Below are 26970 nucleotides of genomic sequence, written 5' to 3' on the forward strand. Positions count from 1 at the left end.
ATGGAAACTAATTCAGAAGAAGATAAAATTTTGAGACCATCCTATGTAGCTGGCATAGAGCTTCCAGAAAGAACAGGACTGGTAAATGTGGAAGACATAAAAACAAATCTCTCTGATGAGTTTAGTTTGGTTTCTTCAAGCTCAGACATGAGCCGGGTAAGAAAGCTTCAATATTAAAATTAATTGGATCTTGTAAAAGAAGCTTCATTCTTTTCTTGGTAAGAAGAATTAGCATCTTAAAGAGGAGATGACAGTCATCTCTTCTGTGCCTTTAGACTGTGCATAGGCTAGACCAAGATGTGTGGTGTTGCTTTGATACCTTATGGGGTGCACCAGTCTCAGTGGGTGAAGCTGACGTCACTTCAGAGAAGCAGAGTGATGGAAGACTTGTGCTTATAGTTGGCCTGAATGCAGAACATGAGTGTACTGCAGTATTATTTGTTTTGAAACTCTAGGCTCTCACAAGGAAGTTTAGCAGGGGCCAAAGCACTTGTGAAAACAGAGTGAAATATTTGTGCTTCCCGTGTCATCAAATGAGTCTGTTACAACAGGCTGATGAAAAGAATGCTGTCTAAATGTGCTAATCATCAAAGAGAGGATCTAGTCAGATTTGTAACTTCCAGCTCTTTCAATTTTAGAGGTCTAGTTTGGAGCCTAGGGGACACATACAAGTTTGCCTGCGCATTAAGCCCTTTACAGCACTGGAAAGAGCAAATGGATCTCAGGTACGACATTTACTTAATCTTAACGCTAAAAACAAACAACAAAAAAAAACCCAAGCTACCAAACAAAAGAAAACAAACAACCCTTAATGTATACTTGTTTACTTTTCCCCTTATGATGATCTTTTAAAACACTTTTGATGCCTGCATTACTTGTGCTTCCTTTTAATAGGGGTGTGTTTCACTTGAGGACTCAACAAGCGTTATACTGAAACCCCCTAAGAGCTCCTGGAGTCGACCGACTGAGAAAACTGCAGGACAGGCGATACAGAAATTCACCTTTTCACGAGTAAATGAATTTTCTTTAAATGCCTCTAAGTTATTTGTGGAAGATGTTGCTTGTCTTCTGTTACTTAAGATAGAACCAACAAGTTTCTCTTAAGAATTCCCTGTATGATTATAAGCGTGTATCTGACTCCTACAAGTATGTAAGGACTGCTTAAACAAGCTAAAGAGATTAACCAGCTTCTTGGTAACGTTCAGGTGTTTGGACCTGAAGCAACTCAAGAAGAATTCTTTGAAGGTGCAGTGAAGCAGCCAGTGCTAGACTTCCTAGAAGGATGTAATCGCCTTGTTTTTACGTATGGCGTTAGAAATGCTGGGAAAACCTACACATTCCAAGGTAAGAGTAGAAAAGTTTTTTCCTTGAATTAGTTTCTTGAAGCAGGATTTACTTCTAGAAGAGAGAGATGTTTTGACTTCTTACCTAGTGACTCAGCAGGCTTTGTACATTGCCTTCTATTGAATATTAGCAGCCTTGAAAAGTCTTCTTCCATGACATATATTACTAAAGTGACAACTGTAGTCGCTACCCGAATTTGCGTATACGTGCAGTGGTAGTCCTTTGTAAGCCAGCAGGAATTTCAGAGAGATGTGCATGACTTCCATGTCCAAGTACTCCAAATCTCAGGGCGAAGAGAAAGCTGTGAAATCGAACGATCAGTCTGTGAGAAGGGTGCAAATCAGCAACTTTGGTTTTGGTTCCTACAATGACATTATGCATCTTAGATGCTGTTTTTTATTTGAAGAAAGTATGTCTGAGTTTGTTGGATTTATCGTAGGCAGAGATTAAACATTTTGAAACATTTGAGCAGGCTATTTCCATCTTTTTTCAAGTTTCTGGGTTTAGTAATAACAACGTCATAGAAGCTTGTCTTTTTTGAGCTCTAAGAAAAGGCAGTGGGGAAAGAAGTTGAGTTCCTTGAGCAATAGTTACAAGGCTCCCAGGTACTGGTTACTAAGGTTGGTGGGATGAATACAGTGGTGTTACAGAGACATCTCTCTGGTTGTATGTCAGGATTATTTCAGAGAGGGGAGGAAGCCTGGAAAACAGTTGAAAACTTGCATATTTGTTGAATGTGGGATTTTGCTGCGTTTTCTTTTCCCCCTTCTCTTATGGCTAAGCTGATGCAGTATATCTTGGCTGCTTTCAAGTGATGCCCTGTAATGTCTAAGGAATGGGTTGTGTTTCACTAGTAACACTGCAAACGCTGCTTCAGACTGTAACTGGCCTCTAATTTTTTGTGTGTGCCTTGAGATTCAAATCCGCTATCTTCGTCTTCGTTTACTTTGTACGTTGCTCATGATAATTACTGGGGCCTTTCTTTTGCTTACAGGGACAGAAGATGATGTTGGTATTTTGCCAAGGACGATGGATATGTTGTTTAAAACTATTGGAGGAAGGCTATACACCAAAATGGATCTGAAACCTATTCGGTGGCGAGATTACATAAAACTGACTAAAGACCAAGTGAGAGAAGAAACTGCTCTTAAAAATTCCTTGCTTCGTCTGACAAAAGAGGTAGGAGACCACTTCATAAAGAAACGATGAGTACATGCGTCTTGAGAGAGCTCAGTGTGATCCTGTGCATTGTGTGATGAAAGAGGCTTGTGTGTTCTCACGCAGTTGTTTATTCATCTTTCTGTTCCTGTCGACAAAGAATGAAGCATCTTCTTAGTGGCATGCCACACCATAGTGGGGTATTTCAGTTGTGGAGTTAGATTGATCTTATTGAGGAGTTAGTTAAGTGTGCGTCAAAGGCAGGTGGCAGTCAGATTCTTTCTGAATAACTTTGAGAGCCCAGGCACATGTTAAGTCTGGCTGCAATGATCTGTAAGTATGGCGGGGGGAAACAACACCTGTCTTCTACATGTGCATGAACCAAAGCTCTGTTCCAGGTTTAGTGAGGATGTGGAAAGAAAATGCAGTGAACGGCTGTATGCTGATCTTAACTCTCTAATGGAGTAGGATGAGATGTGATCATGTGCTAGAGGTGCCTCCTCTGGTTTCAAGAGCCATGTCTGTAGGTAGAACACTTGACCTGATAAACTGACTAGGTGCAAGCATTTTTCTTTCCAGTTTGGGATTCTCCTCCAATTTTTCTTTTTTCCCCCTGTATCGGCGAGCTGTAGTATGTTATAGTAGAGGAATTGTCAGGAATGAGTAGTAAGGTAAAAACAAGACTGAAAGCAGGAGTGTATGAGTGCACTGAACCAATCGTAACGTACTGCCAGGATTTTTGGTGTTGGCATATTGAAACTATGCTGTACTGCTTTCTGGGAGGGCCATATAGCTGTATTTAAAAAAAAAAGAAAAAAAACAAACACAAAAACACAGGTGGTGTGTTGGTGCTGTGCTTCAGTAATAAATCCAGAAGTCTCTCTTTTCTTTTGCAGGTAGAGCATCGCAATAGCACTAACGGCAAAGCACCGGCTGATTCTAAGGGTATGTTTTGTATTAAACAATACAGAAGCTTTTCTAACTGCTAAGGTCAAGAACGGACTCTTGGCTAATGTTAATAATAAAAGGATTATTTGGCTTTTATTTGCGATGGATTGGAATAATGGGCAGGACATCTGGGCAGAAAACAGAAGGGATGAAGTGGTTAGGAGACTACTTGGACGTCTAGCATAACCTGGTGTTAAGCACGAGGTGTAAGTATAAAACGAAGAGAAAGAGTATGGCTTGTGATAAGATTCCTAGTGATATTCTGACAGGCTTTTAGGGCATTCAAGAACTACATTAAAAAGCCTTTGAAGAGTTCAGAATATTTCTAACCCAACTAGACGCGTTAGATTAGGTTTTGGAAGTGAAAAAGCAAGCTCTCAAGTGGATGTGTCTTTGCAAAGGTGTAGGGCAAGCATATGACTTCCAGATGCTCTGTGTGTGTATGGGAGGAGGGGGATGTCCGTGGTTTTTGCCTGGGAAGAGTTTTCTTTAATTAACAAGGCTGCTGTAATCTTAGTCGTTACTTATTTTTAAATGCAATTAGTTTTGCTGTCTCTAGATTGACTTGTAATATTTTCTACTTTGCAGGTGTAGGAAATCTCTCAAAAGGATCAGAACAATCTAGCAGATTATCTCTAGATAATTTCTCAAAGTTCTCTGTTTGGGTTTCATTTTTTGAGATTTACAATGAATGTTTTTATGATTTACTGGCTCCTATGTCAGATGACAGGAAAAAAAAGACACTTGGCCTTGCTCCAGACAACAAGGGATATTCTTACGTGAAAGGTAACTGGAGTGCTTTGCAAATCACCAAGCTTGTCATGGAAAAGTGCTATTTCTGTAATAATGTTTCTTCTGAGATAGAAAACTCTTAAATGTGTTCAGTTTAGCTCTAGAAATGTCTGCTTGAATGCAGAGGCATACTGTGTCTTGCCCTTTTCCATGGGAGGAAGAACCTTAGTCTTATCTCTCATCAGCTTATCGTGTGTCTGAAGCAGACTTAATACAGTATTTTCTTGTGTTGACTAAGTGTATTATTCTTTGTTTGTATACCTCATTTCTTTATTTGCTAATGAAGTTCCCAAAGTCACTTTTCCTTCTTCTGAAAGGTCTGCAGTGGGTTCAGGTCTCTGATTGTGAAGAAGCTTTTGGACTTTTTGAACTGGGACAGAAACACCGGAGTTTTGCAAGCACAAAGCTGAATGCTTGCTCCAGCCGAAGGTGGGAGACTTTGTCTGAGGTTGGGTATAAGATGGTGTGGGGAAGAGGGATAAGTGAAAATACTGCCTGTGGCTTTTGTAGGGCAGAAGGCTTTAAAGAGGCTTGATATCGAGTGTTCCATTAGATATCCTGTAACTGCATGTGATTCTAGTGCTTGAAACAAGATGGATTAGTCCTTCGAGCAGATAAGCGTGTACAAAAGCCAATTATTTTATCAAAAACTCTCAGCAGAATAACTAAGCCTTCTTCTGTCTAAGTACTGGTGTTTTGGGGGAGGGAAGAAAAGCAAAAAAAGCCGAGAAAAAAGTCTCTTTAAAAGGCTTACTGCATCCAGTAGAATTATGAAGTTAGTTGAATCTCAAGTAGATCCAGCAGCGTTTTGACTAGATGTTGTAGATTTGTAAAAATACATGTATTTCTGTCCTTTCTTCATTTCTCCTTACTGGTTTTAAATTTCTCCTTTTAGCCACAGTATATTTACCATCAAGTTACTAAAAATTGAAGACCTTGAAATGCCACGAGTGACACGAGTCAATGAGTAAGTTCAGAGCAAAGGTCCCTTCTTCTTTTGGGGTGAAATTGTCAGTTGTTTTCAGTGTTGGTGTATTGATACTAGGCTACGTACTCAGTGTTCCCTGATGGAGCCTCGTGTATGAGCGGTGGTTCCCCATTTCCTATCGTCATACGGTACTAAACCATCCAGTTGCAGTGCTGTTCTGCATCTTGTGCCCCCTGTTCAGCACAATGTTCCTCTATCCTGCTCCACTCGACTTCTGAACTAACGTTAAGTCCTCAGAAAGAAGCGCATGGCAGAAAAATGGAAGCTTTGTTGAAGAAGCGTTTGGCAGGAAGTAGCGTGCAGCTTCGCTAGGAAAGCAACATTAAAAAGCATGGGAGGGTTCAAGAAATTCTTCCGTTGGGAGGAGTGGTTGTGTTAGAAATGAAAATAATCAGGGCACGTTCCGAGGCAAGAAAACTTAATTTTCCTTATCTGCCTTCAGGTTATCCCTGTGTGATCTTGCTGGTTCAGAAAGGTATACCAAGACGCGCAACGAAGGTGATAGGCTGAAAGAGAGTGGAAATATCAATACGTCTCTCCTGACTCTAAGCAAGTGTATCAGTGCACTCAGGATCAGTCAGCAGTCAAAGTAAGTCCTTGTACAAACTGGAAACCAGGTGTGGATTTCAGGTATTGCGTGCAACGTTTAAGCTATTGTCTAAAATGCAGAGTACAAAGCTAAGGCATGAGTGAAAAGTACACGTAGACTTCTGCAGTTGTGTGAAGCCTTGTTGATCTAACAAAGTGGTCTATAAACTTGCCGTCTTTGTTTATTTTTTACTTTTGATTTTTTTAAGTAAACCTTTGAGTTCTGAATCTTTGAACGTGTTATCGTGGACTTAAGCAACTTAACATTGTTTCTTCTGGCCTTGCCTTCTCAAAGAAATCCTGGGATAAGATAGACAGTTTCTCTTCACTATTTTCTCTACAATAATGCAGACAGAAGAGAAGCCTACCTGCTATTTTTGCCTGCAGTTGGGCTCTAAGTGAGTGCAGGCAGAACTTTCTGTATTTTAAAAGGATGTAGTATTTATTTACAGTCACAGCTGGATGCAACCGCTCAGGAGCAGCTTTCTCTGTAGATTCTCATTTGAAGATGTCTTTCTCCCACACAGATTAAGTGTGCTCTGTGCTTGGGAAATGCCATTGTGTGCTTGAAGAAATTCTCTTATTTGCTAACACTCTGCCTGGTAGCCTACTCAAATTCTGTTGTGCTTTAAAGAAGATGAAAATAGGCCTAGCTAGAGGTTTAGTCTCTCGTCGGTCCTTCCTTTCTAGGTAAGAAGGGTGCCGTTAAAGTTAGCAGCTTCTTGAAGAGCTGTGATGTGTTCAGAACTGTTTTATGTTCTGGTCCTGATCACTTGACATCTGAACAATTCAGAAGAAATGTACTGAAGCTTAATCACTTATCATATTGATAGATGACTTTGATAGTCATTTTCTTAACACGACTCTTGTTTAGCACTCCTGCAGTAGAGCTGCTTATGGGTCGTGTGTGTGTTGTGACAGCAGTGTAACTATCTGAAGCTTTCTTGCACTATTTGCAGAATTCAGTAGCTGTCAAGAGTGCAGTGGGCAACCTCACCAGGGAGGTGAGGTTTTCGTACAAGTAGAAACTGTTTTCTGAGAAGCAGATAGGCCGTTTTTGCAAAGATGGTAAGGGAAAGAGAAAGGAGAGAGAGAATTGAAGGTAATGTGAGGCCGTGTGACCTAACATAGGCTAAATGTTGGACGTACTTTTTGTTTTAAATATTCTTGTGCGATGTCCAAGAAGATAAAGGCTGCGTAGTAGCTGGAACAACCACACAACCTGTCTGCAGACTAGCAAAAAGCGATAGCATTAAAAACAGCCCACAACCCAAAATGATGTAAGGAGTTCTGCCGCTATTAATATGCTGTCTTCCGCTTGGATAGCTCGTACACTGAACTGAAGTTGTTAACTTGTGGTAATGGGCTTTGCTGTGGTTTTTGTCTCCAAAGGGTGCAGCAGCACATACCGTTTCGGGAGAGTAAGTTGACGCACTTTCTTCAGGGATTCTTCAGTGGAAAAGGGAAGATACACATGTTAGTAAACATCAGCCAGAGTGCTTCAGCCTATGATGAAACGTTCAACGTGCTGAGGTTCTCAGCTCTTGCACAAAAAGTGAGTGTGCTGTAGTCTCTCCTGGGGTTGTTGTGTTTCTTTGGGGTGTGAGGGCGGAAGCCCTTCTCTTCTGAGAATCTTATTCCTAAAAGGTTTTCAGCCTAACAAGAAGCAACTTGTCATATCGGGAGGAAATTCTCCACTATTTACTTAATTTTTCTCTCTTCCCAAAATATGATCCCACCCAGGAAAGCCAATCCAGCTAGCCCATACGTGTTGTAATTTTGACTCTTGTTCAGGTCAAGCCCTGACAATATAAATGGAGCAGCAAAGAGTTTGAAAGGCTGTGTTATGGCCGTAAGAGGCTTCAGTGGGGAAGCGGAGGTTAGTCAGAATGGGTAGGAATGAGAGTCATGATATAAGGCTGAAGAAGTTAAACTGTCCGATCAGTGCTGCAGGCTTGATGGAAGTGTTTGAAGCGTTGGCAGTTTGTTGTCTGAAGAGTGACTGGTGGATGTGTGCCCTCGGATTGTGGCCGTATCTAAGGAGGTTAAGTGGGAAAGTCGAAGGAGCAGCCTACGAGGGTGATGTGGTTGTGCAAGACAAAGACCTGTAAAGATGATGTCCAGTTGCATTGAGTGCAACTGGAAACTGAAAGCAAAAGCAGAAACCTGTGGCTTCGTGAAGTGGCAGTTCTTGCACGTTGTTTGGCTAGTGATAGTCTTGAGACTAAGGGGAGGATTGGAGTCTGCAGTAATTCCTTTCTACTTTCTTGAAAACTGGTTGAAGTAGTGACCAAACAAAGGCTATAGGCCAAGGGAGTAGTAAGCTCCGGAGAGGAAATGACAGCAGGTCCCTCTTGGAAGTACTAGTCAAGGTTGAAGGAATACTGATGGCTTTGTTCTTTTATTTCCTGGGCAGGTTATAGTAACGGATGCATCTGTTCCTCCTCGTGATGAGTCATTTGGCCAGAACTCAGCCAGTGGGTCATCAACGCCTTGTTGCTCTAAAATGACCGTCCCAAGGAGAAGCACTGGATTTCTGTGGGACTGGACCCTAGAAGATGGAGTGGAAGATGATGACTATGAGATGGAGCAAGAACATAAGAAGTCAGGAGAAGAAACAGTGCTGAAATACGAAGAAAATAACGTCCTGATAGGGAAAGAAGAATATTCAGTAAGTGCCCGGACTGCTTTAAGAATTAGTGCATCCCTGAGGCTTGTAACAACATCCTTCTTTTCTTCCATCTCCCTCCTCTTCGTTCTGAGCACCCTTTCTGTCCCTAAATTCAATGTTAAGAACTAAGTGGAATCTCAGAATCACAGAATGGCCAGGGTTGGAAGGGACCTCAAGGATCATGGATCTCCAACCCCCCTGCCGCATGCAGGGCCACCAACCTCCCCATTCAGTACTAGAGTAGGCTGCCCAGGGCTCCATCCAATCTGGCCTTGAACACCTCTGGGAGGGGGTACCCGTAATCTCTCTGGGCAGACTGTTCCCACCCCTCCCCAACCCCCCCCCAAAAAAGGGCATCTGCAAAGTAACAGCTGAATTCTATATGAATTATCTGCTTTAGATTTCTTGGCAAATGACTTATCTGAGCAAGCCTGTAAGTTATTGAGCTAGGACCAAATGTGAAGGCTTCTGTTTATGAATAAGTTAATAAAAGAAGTGGGAGGTCATTTTCAAATAGAGTGAAGGGAGAAAACTCAGTTCTAGCGAAACCATTGCTTGATGAAAAACTTAATAGTGCTGTTATCCTAGGCACTGCTGAGTCTTGTGGAAGACTTGAGGAACCAACTTATTGCTGAGAAGAAGGACAAGTTACTGCTGGAACTGAAAATTTGTGATGAAGTGGCCCAAAAATTTACCCGATATGTTGCTCAGCAGGAAACAGAGTTCAAGTAAGTTAGCTTTAAACGCTCTTAAAGTTATTGGTTGAAAAGGAAAGGTGAGGGTGTATTCCCGTGTTGCTGAGAGTTGGATTGGATGAAAGAATAGTCTATTATTCTGCTGGACTTGCTCTTTTACTCTTACTTGGTCTCTGGTAAGAAATCAATGTCTACCTGGACGGTGGAATTTAGGAGAAATACAGCGCAGGAAAGGCTTTGATTTGGAGGCTGAGGAGAGGAGGGTATCTTTACTGACTGCTCTCTTAGTGGCAAACAGAATTTTTCTGGCTTGAGGAGCTCAGGAAGAAGTCTTCTAGTAAACATTTGCATCTGTTGTCACCTGCTGCTGCTCTCCCTCACCTCCATCAGGTCTTGGGGAGTGGGGAAATACATTTCTTTGTCAGTGTAGCAGTAATATTCTGTGTATTATTCTGTGGTGCCGAAATAGAGAAACATCTTTGTTTTCAAGAAACTGCGCTAATAACGTAGCGGTTGAGATGGGTTGGCTTTTAGCTGACGTATGTTCTGTCTTTTGTTCTACAGAGAATGCCTTTCCCAGGAACGAGAACGGCTTGAAGAAAATTCTGAAAAGCGCCTTGAAATTTTGAAGGAACTTGTAAGTGGCTATGCTGACAACCCAGGCGAAGAGAAACTAAAGAATCTGCCTCGCAGCGAACAAGCTGAACCCCTGGTATTTTTTCGTTCTTGCTTTTTCTTAAATACTTTCCTTTTTACCAGTTAAGTGGTATGGGCACGTCTTAGGGAGCTGAAAGGCTGGTCACAAGGAAAGGCAGGCTGTGTTGCTGTATGATGAGCAAGATGCATCTATTCTTCATCTAGTACGAATGGTTGCTGAGCCTTTCAGACAGCTTTGGGAATTTGACGGCTTTTCTTTGTGTTTCTGCAACAGAAAACGAAAAATGACCCTGTGTTCGAGGAAAAAGGGAATCCTAGCTTACAGGTTAAATTTGCAGGAGTTGTATCTGTGGTAATATAAAAAAGGAGTGTGATAGTGGGTCGTCAAATACTATAAAATATAATAGCTGTTGCTAGATTGCCAATTCACATCTCCCACTCCCCGCGCCCCCCAATACAACTCTCTGTTAAGTTGCATGTGAACTTGCAAGGTGGGCTTTGAAGCTGGAATTAAAAACTGTTTAGGTGGTTGACTTCACAGTGGCTATCCAAACTATCTGTAGAAGTAACAGCTATTGCGTAGGTAGCTATCCACCAACTGTAACTGACAAGAAATTGTGTTCCAGGGTGGAGAACATAGCGCAGTGCGTGACACCTGTGCTGATCTTGAGGGCATTCTTGATTCTCTGCAGCGTGATGTTATGGATATTAAAAAGCAAGCTGTGGCAGCACATAGTTACATTGCATCCCTAGAGGATCCACAGGAAGCTATTGGTCGGCTTGAGGAGCAGCTGGAAAAAGCTGGCTTTGAGCTCATGAAGGCCAAGGAAGAGCTGACAGAGAAAAACACCAAACTACTTAAAACTGAGGAAGAGCTGAGACAGAAGAACAAAGGTGAGTTGTGTGATGCCATGGGTAGAAGAAAGAAATAGTTCACTAATCCGAAGTAGACATAAGCAATTTGAGCTGGAAGTAGAGGAGATGTTCTACGTTTGGAGCCATCGCCTGTATATAATACAAAGCCTGTGTGCAATATGAAGTGATTGTTTGTTCTGTGCATGTGTTCAGGTTGAACAATTGCACGGTTCTTGGTTATTTCATGTTTTTTCCGCTTAAGCTGCAGCTAGCAGGCTGAAGCTTTCAGAAGTATGGGGTTAAATGTCCCTGTGTAGATTTTGCTGTTGTACTGTAATCCCTGCTCTTCTTTACTTCTTGCTGATGCAACCTTTTCATTCCAACAAATACAACTTTTGAAACACTCCTATAAGTGCAGGCCACGTGCAAATGAATTAATTTCTTCAAATCTACTCCAACATCAGAATGTCTGGGAACATCTGGGGTTACTGAGTAAACTACCTATTGGCTACTTATTAATGCCAGTTTTTCTGTGTGTTACAGACTTTGAAATGCAGGTGATTCAATTGGATGAGTCTGTTGAGCAACTGAAAGAAGCAACCGAGGTAACTTTATCACGAAAATCCTGTGTAGGATTATTTGTTTAAAACCAAGTTGTGGTAGCTTAAAATGCTGTTCCAGTAGGCTCCAGGAGTAGCTTTCTCACCAAGTTTAGCGAAACTGAACTTGCGTTTAAAATGCATTGTGCAATTCGGCTACTTAACACTGCATTAGAAGCTGATGACTGAACTATTTTTTTATTTTGTTTCCAAGAGAATGAATGTGCAAAACGAAAGGATTCAAGTGCTAACAGACGTCGTGGTGCAGAAAGATGCCATTATTACAAAGCTACAAGACTTGAGATCTCATTTAGAAGAAAAAGTGAAGGACTATGTGAGTTTTGCCCATCTCACTATCTTTACACCGAAACAACCCATCCCAAACCCTATGCTTGTAATGCATTCACCTCTGTAAAAGTGATTTTCTGTACGAAGCTGTTACTGTTTGAAATTGTAAACAATTCAGGTTAATCTGAAGATAGTTGTTGTTAACGCAAGCAAGAAAAATATCAGTGTGTTCCACCAACTGCTACCTGACGCTCCTACATCAAAGGAAGAGCAGCAGTAGGAGTATATTGAGCGGAGTTTGAAGTATGAGTGGATGGCCAGGATACCTCTACATTCTATGCAGTTAATAGAGCTCTCCTGACTAATGTACTGCAAGCTACTGAGTATGTGAAGAGTAGCTTGGCTAGAAGTGTGTGTGCATACCACTTCTGGTGGCTTTTCTTCATTTTCTACCTTGATGTGTGGTAGCCTGAAGTAGCTCTGAAAGCATTTATAGTTAATTCTGTCACTCTGGTAAACTCCTCTGGAATGTGTGCAAGTCTTTTGCTTTGTAACCTGCTAGGCTCTTGCTCTCCCTTGTGTACTGCACCGAGTATTGTGCTCGTCCTTATCTGAAGGTGTACCTGTTCTTGCTGTTGCTGGGATTTGTAACTGACATCTTTAGGGTCCCTGGATAAACGTTGCAGCTGTGTAGTTTTGTGAAAATGTTTGCCTACAGAAGATTACTGTGCGTTAAGTGGTCCTTTTGTTCAGCTTCAATGTAACTGGTCTTCTATCAATACAGGAAAAGACTATAACTACTTTTAAAACAAAGCTGGCAAATGAGAACTCTAATAAAGCTAGTAAAAGCAGCCAATTCAAGGGACGTGCGGAAAGTGAGTTGGAAGTGGGCAGAAAGCGCTGTTTTGAAGATAAGCCTCCTGTGGAAGAGCCACCTCCAAAGAAAGGTACAGTTTCTTCCATCGCTGAGCCAGGGGTCTTCCAAAAAACCAAATTGATTCCTATTCTGGAATGGAAGCAAAAGGTTGTGAAGCGCAACCTTATGGTATGAGGAGAAAATCCCGTGTTATTCTGTAAATAGAAGTAACTGTAATGTAAATATCCCTTTTGCAGAAGGCCCTATGCTGTTCATTTCTGAATGCTTAAAATAAAAGCTTTCTGCACTATTTATTTCCTTTTTGCTGCTTTTTCCTCATCCACGGCTTAGCTGTAGTCCCTTCCTTTCTTGCCTTTCTCTTGCGAAATATGTGCAAGAGAGGAAAGCCATGCCTTGTTTGTATGAGAATGCTTCTCTTGGATGATTTCCCTCTGCCATCTTTAGGATCCAGTATTTATGCCAAATAATGTGACCACTGAATGGTATCACGCATATTCGTATTACCAGAGACAGAGGAAGGGAAATAGAGCTGATGTGGACTTTGTCGTACTTCCAGTTGTAGTAGGCTTGTTATAATCATATGACTGAAGCTCTCATTTAAAAAGTTAATGGTAGTACTCTTCCAGCTAGGAATTAAAATGGATAACTGATACTCACAAGGTCAGCCTTGAGTTTTCTGTGAAGAAATACTGACTATTCAATCATGTTGGATGTTGTTTTTTTTAATTTGTATTGTAAGTGTCCAATTACTGTTTAATATATTTTCTTTAACTGTATTAAATATACACAATGTAACAATGAGCACAGGTGTGTTGTGCTGATTCTCTTATAGAATTTAGTTATCCTAGTAGCGTGAGCAAAATTTCATTAGAGACGATAGGTTATCTTGGTTTGAAGTTCAGGGTATTTACACCATTCACTGAGCTTTCGGTCCCGTTTCCCACGTTTTGGGATCATGCTTTTTCCTTACTTGGTGCATAAGGAGCTTCTAGACTAAACATCACATACCTTCTTGCAGTCTTACTTCTCTTGCTTTAGTGTTTGCTTGTACATTTCAGCACAAAGCATTTAGATTACTTCTAAGTCTTCCAACGGAGGATTTTACTCGCCTTTGCTAGAGGTGCTGGGAGCAATTTAAACCCAAAACCTGGTTTGGGACTGAAGATGCCACTGCTGTTGCTTCAGAACGACTTCTAAATCACTTGGGGGCCGTCTGTGGAACTTGTTGGAATGGTTAAGAGGCCGTTTCCATGCAATCCACGTGTATCTGTGTGTAATGCTGGCTGTGTGTGGATGCTACAAAGTTCTGCTTTTCTGTGGTTGTAGTAATAGCGGGACTCTACAAAATTTCTGTGGGATATATTGTGCTGTCACAATCCCTAGTCATTTAAGTCTTGACTTATTTTTTAAATGCTGAAGCAAAGTATGCATATTACTTAATGGACGTAGCTGGATTCTAAAGCAAGGAAGAAGTACAGCAGGAGTCACTTCTGATAGGAAGAAAATGCATGTAATTTTAGTTAGTGCTCACTAGCTAAGGAAAAACCAGCCCCAAGCTAATGCACTGTTTATGGAAACTTGAGTCTGCAAATGTGTACCTTTTTCTGAGCAAGCTTTCTATGCAAAAAAATAGTAGGTGTGGACAGAAGTAGGAATCCCCATAAGTTGTTCAGAGACCAACTGAAAAAAAGGAGACAGCAGATACCCACACTGAAGTGATCAACTTGTCCCGGATTTTATCTTTTTAAAGTAAGAGCACCAGGAGTTTAAATGAAACTTCTCAGAGAACTGTCTAATACCTCTTAGATGTAGGTGGATTCTTAGCTGTTTTCTAGGGATTGCTGAAGCAGGGAAGGTGGAAGCAATATAGCTGAATTATCTATTTCGTTCCCATGTTTCTTAAAACTAACCACATGTTCTACTAGTGTGCAGTGGAAGGTTGGAGTAGTGCCACGGTAAAAGCGTTCTTGTGGACTGAAAGCTTTTTGCTGCAAACTATGTCTAGAAGTCTGAGGCACGTGATTACGAGTTCAGAGGGCTTTAACTCCATTTGTACTTTCAAATACCACGAGATGTGAGGGTATGGCTTTCATGTTAAGACAGTTTTTCATTTAGTAGTTGATACTTGGTATTGTGAACTACTACCTAGTATTGATTTTCATCAACGTGAGCTGCATTCCTTTTCTTTGTGTGGTGTTTTTTTTCCAGTTGTTGTGAAGGAGAGAAAGAAAAAGAGCACTCTAGAGCAAAAGAGAATTGAACACGTGACGCAGAAGTGCTCTGCGTACCATATGGAAGTACTAGCACTGAGGGAAAGAACGGAAACCTTGGAACGTCACTTAGCTGTGCTTGAAGAGCATTGCAGGAGAGAAGAAAATAAAAAAGAAGGTCTCAGTAAGCAGGTCACAAGCCTGCGTACTAAGCTCTCTTTTTCTGAAGAAACAGCTGCTGACCTCTGTGAACAACTTCGGCAGTGTCAAGCTGAGTATCGGGAAATTGCTTCTGAGCTGGATGAACAGAGATCTGTAAATATGGGGCTAGAAGAAAAAAATGTTCAACTAAATAACATCATAGAAGTTGCCAAACAAAACATAATTGATAAAGTGTCACAAGTAAAAGCAGTGCAGACCAAATTAGGTGACTTATACAAACGTCACTTAGAGTCCTACGCTATCGATACTGACTTAGTCAATGTAGAGGATTCCTCAGGCTCTGAGGAAGATGAACCAGAGAGATCTCAAATTAGTTCTGCATGCCTTCAGTCACAGGCTTCTTCTCTGTCAGATCTTGCACAGGACCGCTCCTTTGACCACGGTCTTGAAAGGATTTGGGAAGCATGCAAAAGTATTATTGATGTTTCCTCACAAAAAAGTCAGCGGATCGAAGCACTGCTTCAAGATGTTGAAAGCCTAAGGAAGGGACTGAAAGATGCTGAGAATTGTAATAATCGACTTGACATGAAGCTAAGCGAGGTTACAAATCCAGATAGTCAGAAAGAAGATCTTATGAATCAGTTACAAGAGCAAGTAGAAAAGAAAACCTGGGACTTTGAAAAAAAGGCTGCGGAAGATCACAGAGTAATTGCACAATTTGAGGAGGAAGTTGCCAACTGTGAGGTAAAAATAAGAGAGCTTGAATGTCTCCTGGAAGCTTTCAGAGCAAAGGAAGGCAGCGTGACAAAACTCGAAGAGTTACTTAAGGAAAAGGAATCCATTATTGTAAATCTAGGAACAGTTATGGCAGCTCTGCAGGAGAAGTCTGCTAATGAAGACACAAAGGTTGAAGAGCTAAATAATGAAAAAGCAAATCTGATGGAAGAAGTTGTGCAGCTGAAAAACAGCTTGGAGCGGATGAAACACTCTCTTTGGGAAAAGGAAAAGAGTGAAAAGGAGAAAATGCAAACTATAGAATCGTAAGTAACTCCTGAGATAACTTACAGCCCTTTGAGAACGAGCTAGAGTTAAAACTCGTTCTTGTGAACATCCCTTTGACTTAATGCTTTTGCATGTTTATCAGTAGCCAAGCTACTACTTTAGGATGCTTTGGTATGCTACTTGAGTTCAGAGGGAAAACAGGAGCGTGCAAGGAAGCAAAGAATAACTTGGGGATTTCTGGTGGTTTTGTTGTACATCCCTCAGAACAGAATCTGAAGTATCTGTAGCTTCAGAATCTGATTATGAGAGGCAAGCTGAAATTTGAAAGTAATTGTTTAAATCTTGTCACTGGTCTAGATAGATCTAAGATTCTATTTACAAGTAGAAACCAGCAGGCAGGGCCTGGATTAAGCCACAAATGCTGTTTCCATGAGATGCGTACAGAAATGTTCTTTGTCTCTTTATTTTTAACATAAGGCTTAAAAAGGCTGTTGCTGAGAGCTCTGTCCTTGTGCGGAATTTGAAAAAAGATTTGCAGAGGAAAGAAGAAGAGTATGCAGACTTAAAAGACAAACTTTTTGATGCCAAGAAACAAATTCTGCAAATACAAAGCGAGGTTTGTAGTCAAGTTTCTTCTAGAAGATTGTGCTTGGCTTTCTGTTGTTAGAACTTGTTTGCTCAAACCTTACCTACGAAGCTTAAAAATGTGTCACGCTGGTGGGGCAAGCAGCAACGCTTAGTGAATGTTGCCGTTGAAGCTGTAGAGGAGACCAGAAGTCAAGACATGGTTTCATAAAGATAACGAACAGAGGAAAGTAAACTTTGTTGGTAGTCTTGAATAATGTTTGTGAAAAGAATGGCTAATTGGCTTCTGGAGGGGGACTTGTGGTGATCTTTGTAGTAACAGTAGCCTTGCCTCTGGTATTTGTGGCAACTCCAAAACCTCAAACCTGACTCCTGTGAAAAGTGCTGATAACTGGGAAGAAAAATGGTATTTACCTGACGAGAAATAGACTGATTCCCAGAGGCTCTTTGGTATAAGACATACGTATTTTTTTCTTTATTCTCATCTTCAGTGATGTTACTGGTTAAGATTAATTATTAAGCAGGAAGATATCTTGCAAGCTATTTTACTGGAATTTTTGTTTTATTTTAATGAATGATGCAAGTTTTCCAAGCAACAGGAAAAAGTTTACAGAAATTGGGGTAAAATGAAAGTAGCCAACTGAAATTAGTGATAGACCATGAAAGGTGTTCAAATAATTTGTCATTGCAGAGCGCTGGCAGATTGCTTTAAATACAATAAGCTGCATAGTAAATACATGTTTAATAACTGCATATAACCTGATTCTGATGAGTGACATCTCTGTATGTTAATTGAAATGTCTTACCTCAAACCCTTCTTATCAGCTAGAATGCTTATTTGTACTTTATGAAAAAATGACTGATTGTAGGCTGTCTTAAAAATTCTGCTTGTTTCTACTGTGTATGCTTTTCTTTCAATGTGAAATATAGGAGCTGTTGAATAATGCAAAGTTGGAAGAAGTCTCCAGTCAATATAAGAAAATACGTGAAGGTCAGCCATTATTTTTCCCTCTCTCTATGTCTCTGTGTAATATCCATGTCAATGTTGTGACATTGCTGATGGCTTTGGTAGGTCTTACACTTTTATATTTTTAAAATGATAGGTTTGCTGTGCTTTTTAAAAAGTCTACTGCTCATGTGCTGTTTTAGTTGACCTTCTGAAGTAAACTCAACCTCTGAAATGTCAAGTTCTGCAATAACAGATTCTGTAGGCTGGATGAACTTAGAGCAGTTGAACTACAGTCATTCTCTCATGTAATAAACTCCATATTCTGATTGTCCCTAGCACTAGAATTCTCACCTAAAACAAGTTGGTAAGAGTCACTTAAGAACTCTGTTTGTATCTGTATGTGAATATTTCAATAGAGATGCTCTATTTCTTTCAAGAGAGCTTTTGGTCATGGGGGAACCTCGACTTGAAAACTCCTCGGGAGAGGATAACGGGAACTAGTAGGGAGTTCATCTGTAAATTTTCAAACCTCCAGATCTGTATGTAAGAGAAAAACTAATTGGAGTTATGAGGACGACATTAGAAGAACAACAAGAGACTCAGCTTGAACAAGATCAAGTGCTTGAAGCTCAATTAGAAGAGAAGGAAAGGTTAGCTTCAGGTAATCTTTCAGTGGAAAGGGAGCAGTGATGCATAAGTGCTTTAGATGTATTGTGATAGCCACTTCCATTTTCATTTGGTTTGGGCATTAATGTTCCATAGTGAACAACAAATTTCTACTTGTTAAAAGCTTCTGTTATTTCTTTGTTCTACAGCAGGCAAAACCTAAGTGGCTTTAGTAAAAAGTCATTAATGTGGTGTTTCAAATACACATTTGAAACGATAAGGTGTCTAACCTCTTTTTGTGTATTGAGTAGAACTGGAGACGTGGAAACATAGATGCAGAGAACTGCAGAACCAGAGCAATAGTGACCGGCAGCAAAAGGACAGGGAAAGGGAAGAGGCAAACGTGAATGAAAACCATACAGAATTAATAAAGCTGCAAAAAGAGCTGAAGGTAACTTCACTTTAAAGTTGTAACTTCAACTTAGGAGACTACTTATAACATGATAAAGTAAACTGTTACATTGATGGAAAAATCTTCCTGTACAACCTGCAGTGCAGTGTGCAATAAGGACCAGGTACAGCTAGGAGTATTAACTGAAAGCAAATTATAACTTAACATACATTTGTCCAACCTTTTTTCTATTAGTTGCTTGGGCAACTTGTATAAGCTATCCAAATCAGCACCTAACTTTATCGCCAGGAAGCCTTTTTTTGTTGTGCTGAGGGTCTAATTTTAATTGGCCTTGGTTAAAAGAATTTTTCTTTTTTTTCAAGTAGTTTCTCAGATGCTCTATGCTATATGTGAGTGTGTCTGACAGTAAGGTTGATTGCGATAGAAAAGGAGATAAAGTTGTTGTGGATTGGAGTGACGTTCTTGAGTACACATGGACTATTCCTACAGCGTAAATTGTGTTACGTTTCTTTGTCTTTCAACCCCAAAGGAGGTGCAAGTTATCTACATCTCCTGCAAGGCAGCATAAAATATTAGACACTTTTAAGTTAAAATAGTTTTTCATGCAGTGACTTTCGGTGTAAGTTCTGTAATGCTTGTGAGAACATTTATAAAGAGAAAAAGTTGTTCTGTGGAGTCCCTCCAGTCTGAATAAGAAATACTGAAAAATATTATTATTAAATGGAAAAGAACTGATGAGTATGCAATACATGCACTGGGAACATTCTGTAGTAAAAACTGCTAATGTTTCTATGATCTTGTAGAAACAAGTCTATTTAATGACGTCCTGGCTTTTAAGACTTTTATTCCTTAATCACTTAGTTTTTCATTTCTGATTCCTTTGAAATAGACAGGTGAGGCCAAGTATCAAACTGATAGAAAGAAGTGGCTGAAGGAAAAAAAAGGACTCCTGAATCAGGTAAAAGAAGCTGAGAATCTTCGCAACAGAGAAATGAAGAAGTTTGCTGAGGACCGACAACGGCACGGAAAGCAACAAGCAGAAATTGTAAGTGACGAGGTCTTGGCAGAGTCATCCAGAGTCTGTAGTCTGGGGACAACTTCACGCCAAGTACTAACAGTATGGGCACATAAGAGTAGCTTGTCCAAGTCCCCTTGCTTTCTTATGAAGCTCGTATGAGAACTGCTTGATTTGGAAAAGGGAGGAATAGGAGGGTCACAAAAAGACAAAGCTTTCCTAACTACGTAATGAAATGTAACGTATGTGGGACTTAAATAAGAAAATTACAGTTGAAAAATAAATTACTGCTTAATGAGTCTAAGAAAACATTTTGAACAGTAGGATTTGTTTGTTTTCTTTTCTGGAACACAGAAGGCCTCTAAGCCTTTAGAAGGAAGAAAAAGGCAATGGAGTTTCGAAAGGAACCCCACAAACTTCTCTCCAGATACTGAATAAAACTGCTGGGTCAATCTGCTCCCTTTTTTTTGCTCCCTTATCACTTTCCAAGAAGTGACTGATAACAAAGTGGTTGCTTGAGCTGTTCACTGAGCTGTTGTCATGTAACTTCTCAAACATGTACATCTGTATGGTGCACAAAACCTTTTTTGCATGCGGAAGTAGTTAGTCCTGACTTTCTGGACCTGCAAGCAGCACAGAGGATGTGAGGAGACTGGTACTGTTAGTAATCACTAAATGAGCAAACCGAAGTGGAGGTTCTTAAATAATACCAATGATAATTTTTCACAAGGAGAGTAACAGAGATTGTCTAATAGAAGCATGGTTTTGCTTCTGTAGTTTGTAGTGCAATAGTTCCAGAGCTCCCGTGGATCTTGAAGAGATCGTACATTTACTAAGACTGTAAAACAGTGCTACCTACCAAACTGTAAGAACACTTCCGTGTGTGCTAGTGCTGTTCATCGATAATCTTTTCTTTGTTTAGGCAAGACTTGTTGCCCAGCTGGAGGAAAAGGACAGCAATCTTCAAAAGTGGCGTGAAGAGAGAGATCAGTTAGTAGAAGCTTTGGAAGTGCAGCTCAAAACGTTGGCTGCTAATGCCGTGCAAAGAGAGAGAGAAATAGCAGAACTGAAACGATCGGCCTTAAAGGATTCAAGCAAGGTCAGCTCTCTTTTCTTCCTGCCTGATTGGCTACCCATAAATTCTGCAAAACGCTATGCCAGCTCTTTGTATTTTGGGTGTAGTTCTGTTCTTAAACACTGTCGTATTGACATCGTGTGCAGTGCAGCTAACCAAAAAAGCACCAGATTTGACTTCCGTTCTTCAGAAACAGCATTTCTGGTAGTGCTAGAGTTTCAAAATTTTTAGTAGTTCAAATAAACGGACGTCAGTTTGATGCTTTTGATCCTAAGGTTAGTCTGGACGTCTGTAACTTTTTCCCATACTTCACAGCGTTTCTTGGTCCCAAGCTAGGCTCAATACTTGGTCAGATAGTAGTTCTGTCTCAGGTTTCTTACTTTCTTTGTTTTCTCTGAGCTAGTATCTACAATGGCATGAAAAGACGGAAGGAGATGGGAAGAGAGATGCAGGGAAGCATCAAAGGCAGAGGGGGAATGATCTCTGGAAGTTGCCTTTTTTATTTCACTGTCCAGCTTTAAATCAGGACAGCCAATCTAAGCAGTAGCATGGAACTTCAGAAGCTAAACAGAAGACTAATTGAGTTGTGCTTTTTTGAGAATGCTTGGATATCTCCTTCTGTGGGATGGGAGCCGCGCTCATAGCAAAACTTCCCCTACAAGGGCTGACAATTCTCACAGTACAGAGGTCTTTGTGAACAAATAAAAACCCTTTTTATTCTTGTATCTTAAGAGAAAGGCTGAAGCACAAGAGTAGAAGAAAAGAAAAGAATTCAATACATATTGTAATACATCTTCCCAGGCAATAAGGTGACTACTGCACTTGTAGCAGTGACCATACAGAACCATGCAATGTTATTGTTCTTGATTAGCTTACTGTCTTAGCCTGCAATTCTGAAACGGTTGCTACTAAGTAACTGCAGTGCTGCTTGTGTGTGTTAGCTCCTTTTGCCAATCCTGCAACTCAGCAATTTTTACGGTGTTTATTAGGATAATGAAACTGTGATAGAAGAGTTAAGAAAAGAACTGGCTGACAAAGATGACTTTATAAAGGAATTAAAACAACGCATCAACCACAATAGCCCCCAGGCTTTGTCAGAAGTACCTTTACTTGAAGAAAGACAAGGTAGAATGGATCGTTCTGTAAATGAAAAGGTATGATTATATTTACAGAAAATATGTACTCAAAGTCTTGTTCCCCCCTTTTTGTTCTGCTGTTTTCCTAGAGATACTGGAAATCTCCCAGGAGTTAGAATCACTTTTCTTAACATAGAGTCCTTTAACGACATATTCAGTGATGAGTGTTGGTTCTTTCTGTCTTCCACTCAGGCATGTGCTCTCATCCTCTCAGAAGCATTTTATTTACTGGAACTCCACCTCTGTATATATGCAATGGAACTTTTCCGTTCAATTTTCCATGTGTTCAATTTTTCCATGTGTGGACACTAAAGATTAGGCAGAGGTTTAGTCTCTGGCATTCTAACATAGCAGCTGTGAGCGTGCGGAGAGTACGGGCTGAATGGATGACAAGACGACCAGCATTACAGATTTTGTCCCTAAGTAACATCTGACTTGGTCTCTTTTGGAGGTAGAGTACTGAATGAGGCTGTTGGAGAGACCCAGTAGGGTGAATCTGAAGATCACACGATGAATGGATGTTACTACCTTCACAGATTTGTGCTGTGAAGGTCAACTAACTTGTTCATGTGGTGTCTGAGCTTGAGATTCTACACTGGAAACTTTAGAAAACTCAAAGTATTTTGGAGGTGTGCTGCACAGCTTGATCTTCACTGATTTTAAATGTTTACAGGCTGTGAAAAAAGAAAGCAAAACTAAAAACGGAGATGAAGAAAGTATTCCAGGAAGACGTGAAGCTAAAGGGAATTATGCATCAACTCAACGTCCTAGCGGTGTCACTTCATTAAATGAATCTGAGGTTAGTATGCGACTTCAAATCTGAAAATGTGGTAGTTGTACTGATCTTGATAAAGAATGAGTAGGAAAAGGTCTCGAGTTCTCTACACAGTTCTCAAGCTTTGTTTATCCCTTTCAAGGTGATCAGATCATCTGTTTTCATAGCCTTTGGTAGGAATAAAAGCTGTTGAAACCATTGTGTGATGAATTCCTCTTATTTGCAGTTGAAAACTTTCCTCTCGTTGATGCTTATGACGTGGCTCATGATTACATGAGTCACCTGGAAAGCAATTTACAGAGCCACTGAAATGGGCACAGCAAATGGAACTTGTTTTCTTCCCCTGCAGGATTTCTAACTTTGCCAGCTTTCGTAAAGTAGCAGTTCTATGTATTCATGGCAGTAGTAGCAGCCATCTGCCATTTCCTGATGTCCCCAGCAGCCCGTCTTCCATGTTCTGTTCAACATCTGAACTTGCTTTTGATATGCTAGCTACTAGCTGAATTCCTGCCATAGAGAAGGAGGAGTCCACGTGATCACAGCTCTGACTCTGTTGTTCCTGCCGAGAAAAACAGGGTTGGGTGGATCTCTGCAACTCTAGTGTAGAAGAGGAAGGGCAAACTGCCTAAAACTAAGCTGGACGATAATAAGGCACTTGCGTCAAAAGCTTCTGTTCCTGCCCAGTTCTGCAGCAGCAGAGTTGAGATGAAGAAGATCATGTCAGTTAATTGTAGAAAGAGAATGGTTGTCTGTGCCCTTGAGAAAAATGAGCTGTAAAGCATCAGGCTCAATGTAACATGGAAAACTTTTTCTGTTACCTTAGATTGGAAACAATAATTTTAATTGTAACAGGTTCTGGGAAAGAAGGGCTAAACTCTGCTGTAACTGAAATAGACTGCTTCTTCTGTTAGAAGTGTTCTGTAAGCTAACAGCTGGGATACTGCAGGTTTGCATATCCTTCTCCAGATGCATGATAGTTTTTGATCTCATGGCTTCCCTAACACTTGCACTTAAAATTTCTCTGTGCTACCAGGAGCATTTGGAAACTGACCTCCACTCTTCTGAAGCATCCACAGAAAATGGAAAAACTGGTTGTTTCCCAAAACCAGAGGTGGAGATCCAACTGCCAACTCTGCAACCTGATAAGATGGAGATTAAGCAGCGCGACAGCATGTTACCTGCAAGGGTGAAAATGCCTAGGACAAGAAAGAAGAGAAAAAGTGATGACATGGATGAGGTATGACCTACACCAAACAGAAAACGAAATATCTGATGCCTTTCTACCGTTCCTCGTTTAAGCTTTAAAAAATGCTACTTCTATCTCAGGAAAGTAGTTGAAGCATTTAATTGATGAACCTTGGCGTGGAGAGTCCAAGCTTTAATGAAACTAAACTACTAGCCAAGCTGGGTGATAATGATTTAAGAGAAGGGAAAGACTTTATCTCAACTCCATTGTGAATTTTCTTTGAAAATCTGTAGACATCAGTCAGCTTTTCAGACTTCTTATACGTTTGCTTTCTATTTTGTCTGAAATATCTGAGTGTTTCCTCTGACTTGTCAACATGCAGTTTTGCTTCTTACGAGTCTTGGGGAGAACAAAGTCCACTCTGTATGGGGATGGCATCGCATCACAGGATGTCTAATACTGATATCTTAATAATGCTACCAACCCATTTGTGCACTTGAATGTTTATTTAGTATTTGATTCACATTGGAATTGTTACCACTAGCAAATACCTCCCTATTACTGAATGCAATAGCGTTGAAAGTGTTTGCTTTTGTGATATACCTAATGAAAAGCGAATCTTTCCAAAAGAGTTGTGGCTAAAACTTGTCTTATTTTCCCAGGATTTTGTGATAAGTGAGAACTCGAAAAATGCAAAGTCTGCCATGGCTTGTAATTCACCCTCTACAAGTGACGAGAAAATGGTTGGTTTTTGTTCTAGTTTGGAAGCTAGTTTGGGACTTTCTGTCATTGTGTGGCCATTTGAAGGGAGTAAACATTCTTATGCAGCAGTGTCTTATCCTTATTTGTGTAGCTGAATGGGAATCTTAAACTCTTATGACCTCCTCCTATTAAATCCCATAAGCTTACCATAGAGCAAGTCGGTCTGTCCCAAGAGTGTACAATGGCTGGGCTGTAGTGTGGAATGATTTGGTGGAAAGGATATGGCAGACTGAATAGTTGGGAGGAGAAGCCTGAGCGTATTATCATGTGCTTCTGTAAGTGAAGCCCTTGTATTAAGCTGAGATTCATGTGATTTGTATGCATGGGAATGATTAAAAAGAGATGTTTTAATGTCTTAGGAGTATCCTTGGCATGGTTAGAGTGTGAAGAGTAGGTTTTTCCCAATGTGTTGTCTTCTGTTTTGTATGTTTGTTTATGTTTCTTATAGTTAGAGCAGCTTATGTAAGAAACATCTCCACAGCTTGGGATTTACTTTTAAAGAAACTACTGCTTCTTTAACAAATGTTAAGAAACTTATGCCTTGGAATTGCTGAGACTTTGACAACTCCCTAAAGGGTATAAAATTGTCTACGTTACTTGCAGTTGTAATATCATTAGCATAATAAACAGAGGTGTCAGTAGCAAAGCTCAAAATGTCGGCTTAAGATAACACTGACCTAAAATAAAGCTTAAACAATGCTCTTATTTCTTGTTCACGTGTCTGTTAAACAGAAACCCGGAAAAGAGTACTTCCTAAGAAAGCGAGTGTGTACTTCCGGTAGAAGATTGACTAGCAGGAGTGATGGAACTCTACAAAAAGTTGGAGATTTTCTTCAAAGTACTCCTTCTATTATTCACTCTAAAGGTTGGTGTAGAACAAGTAAGATTTATTCCACCTTCTGTAGGCACTGCAGAATGGCTTGTTTCTGCTGTAGGCTATGAATGTATATATTCTTAGAGAACTTGTCTGCCATGTTACGTTGCTCTTCAACTTATGAAATAAATGCATTTGTTCATCTCTTCCGAGATTCATTACTACTTGAATGAAAATCTGCAAGTATGCAGAGGAAGTTGACTCCACCTTGTGCTTCTGTCAGCACAAAAGTTAGGCCTGTTGTTTAGCTCCTGCCGAAGTTCCTCACTTCCAGCGACTTCTGAGTCATGTTTGTTTTTCATACCCTTGATGGACCATTGCAATTTCTGAATATTTTAATTTAAACTTGATGTATCACTTATGAACCAAGTTTATAATGAAGCTTTTGGCATTTGTTGATATAAAGACTCACGAAATCCGTAAGTTGGTCACTTTATGAATCAAAACAAATTTCTTCTAGCCAAGAAGCTGATGGCAGCAGTAAGCTCCCCAAAATCTCCTGAACCAGAAAGTCTTGGAAAGGAGGAGTTGAAGCCAAAAAGATCCAAAAGGAAGCTGTATTCAGCTGACATTTCCTGCCCTCTAGATATACCTGCTTCTTGGGTGAGCGATTACACATTACTATTCTGTCCAATGTAATGCATTTCTGTAGTCTTGTCTCAACATAAACTACTCAGGAGTCCAACAAACTTGAAGATTTCATCTATTTGCAGGAGGAGGTTGAAAGTGCTGAGCTATTTCTTTGTTCGACCTAGTCATTCTTGTTGGTCTTCCTGCAGTTTTATTTTATTTTCTCTTTGAAGATCTCTGCATTTGGCTGCTGGCTTACAGCAGCCTATGTAGGGAATGTAGCAATCATGGAGACGTCTTCCAATTTGGAATCACAGTTACTTACAGTGTGTTGGGTTGGGATTATTCTACTGCAGCTATGCTTTTCTAAAGCACAACTTGAACAGCTCTTTAGGTATGCAGAAACTGCGTTATCCTGCCCAAGCCAACTTGTCAAGGATCTGAAGTGCCAGGACTTGATGCACCATTTCAGAAAGCAATTTTGTGACTCTGCCAGCAGCTATGGTGCTGAGAGTTCTTGCTCTGTTGGAGCCGCATCCTTTAATTATGTTAGAGTCCTTTTTCTGTTCAACATAGTGTTCATTTGCCCACACTGTAACATCCCACTGAATTTTCTGTTGATTTGATGGATGAGGGGGGCAGAAACCAAAATGGGTTTTGTTAGAGCACGAAGGAAATGAGACAATTTTTTCTCTCGCTGTACTTCTGAGAGCATGGAACTGAACAGAGAAGTGAATTGCTGGGCAAGTCATAGCTACAGGGATTTAGGCTAGAAATGTTTTCTGAACACCCCATGTTTCACAAAACGTGCATTAGAATGCTCATTGGAAAATAAGCATTTTAAAGTGAATGCTGCCTTCAGGATTTCTTTGGGAGTGGGTATTTTTTAAAATAAACAGCATTTTGTACATGTGTCTTATTTGTTCCTTCTGATTAAGCTGCATTAAAACAATCTCCGTATCCTATAGATTTCTGTATCCTACAGAATCTCTGTATCCTATAGAATTCTGATTAAAAGATAATAAGCAAATGCCATTCTGAAATCCATTTAGGGGAAGAAATAGGTTTGCATGGGTCATTGTCAGTCTTGTGTAAAAAGATGAGTAACTTTTGAAATATTTTCTTCAGGTTTCTGTGGAACAGAACAAGAAGGAAAGCGACCATGTAATCATCAAGTGACGACTACGATCC

General features: G+C 40.3%; 1 protein-coding gene across 1 annotated transcript; it reads left to right on the plus strand.

Moving 5' to 3' along the window:
• On the plus strand, nt 1-26958 carry LOC306946815 (kinesin-like protein KIF20B; the record flags this gene model as incomplete). Its single annotated transcript, XM_079535916.1, has 32 exons — nt 1-156; nt 639-725; nt 895-1011; nt 1206-1344; nt 2339-2523; nt 3399-3447; nt 4039-4236; nt 4560-4671; nt 5138-5209; nt 5673-5819; nt 7211-7373; nt 8235-8489; nt 9078-9217; nt 9749-9896; nt 10468-10735; nt 11240-11301; nt 11510-11629; nt 12368-12530; nt 14669-15872; nt 16312-16450; nt 17350-17410; nt 17904-18029; nt 18286-18425; nt 19276-19431; nt 20324-20500; nt 21466-21630; nt 22286-22411; nt 23421-23624; nt 24236-24316; nt 25068-25200; nt 25670-25812; nt 26908-26958. 32 exons carry the CDS (start codon nt 1-3, stop codon nt 26956-26958), a joined length of 5487 nt encoding a protein of 1828 aa, XP_079392042.1.
• Nucleotides 26959-26970: the final 12 nt, after the last annotated feature.

The sequence above is a fragment of the Tetrao urogallus genome (genome assembly GCF_951394365.1).
Source record: "Tetrao urogallus genome assembly, chromosome: 5".
In the NCBI taxonomy this organism is placed as follows: Eukaryota; Metazoa; Chordata; class Aves; order Galliformes; family Phasianidae; genus Tetrao; species Tetrao urogallus.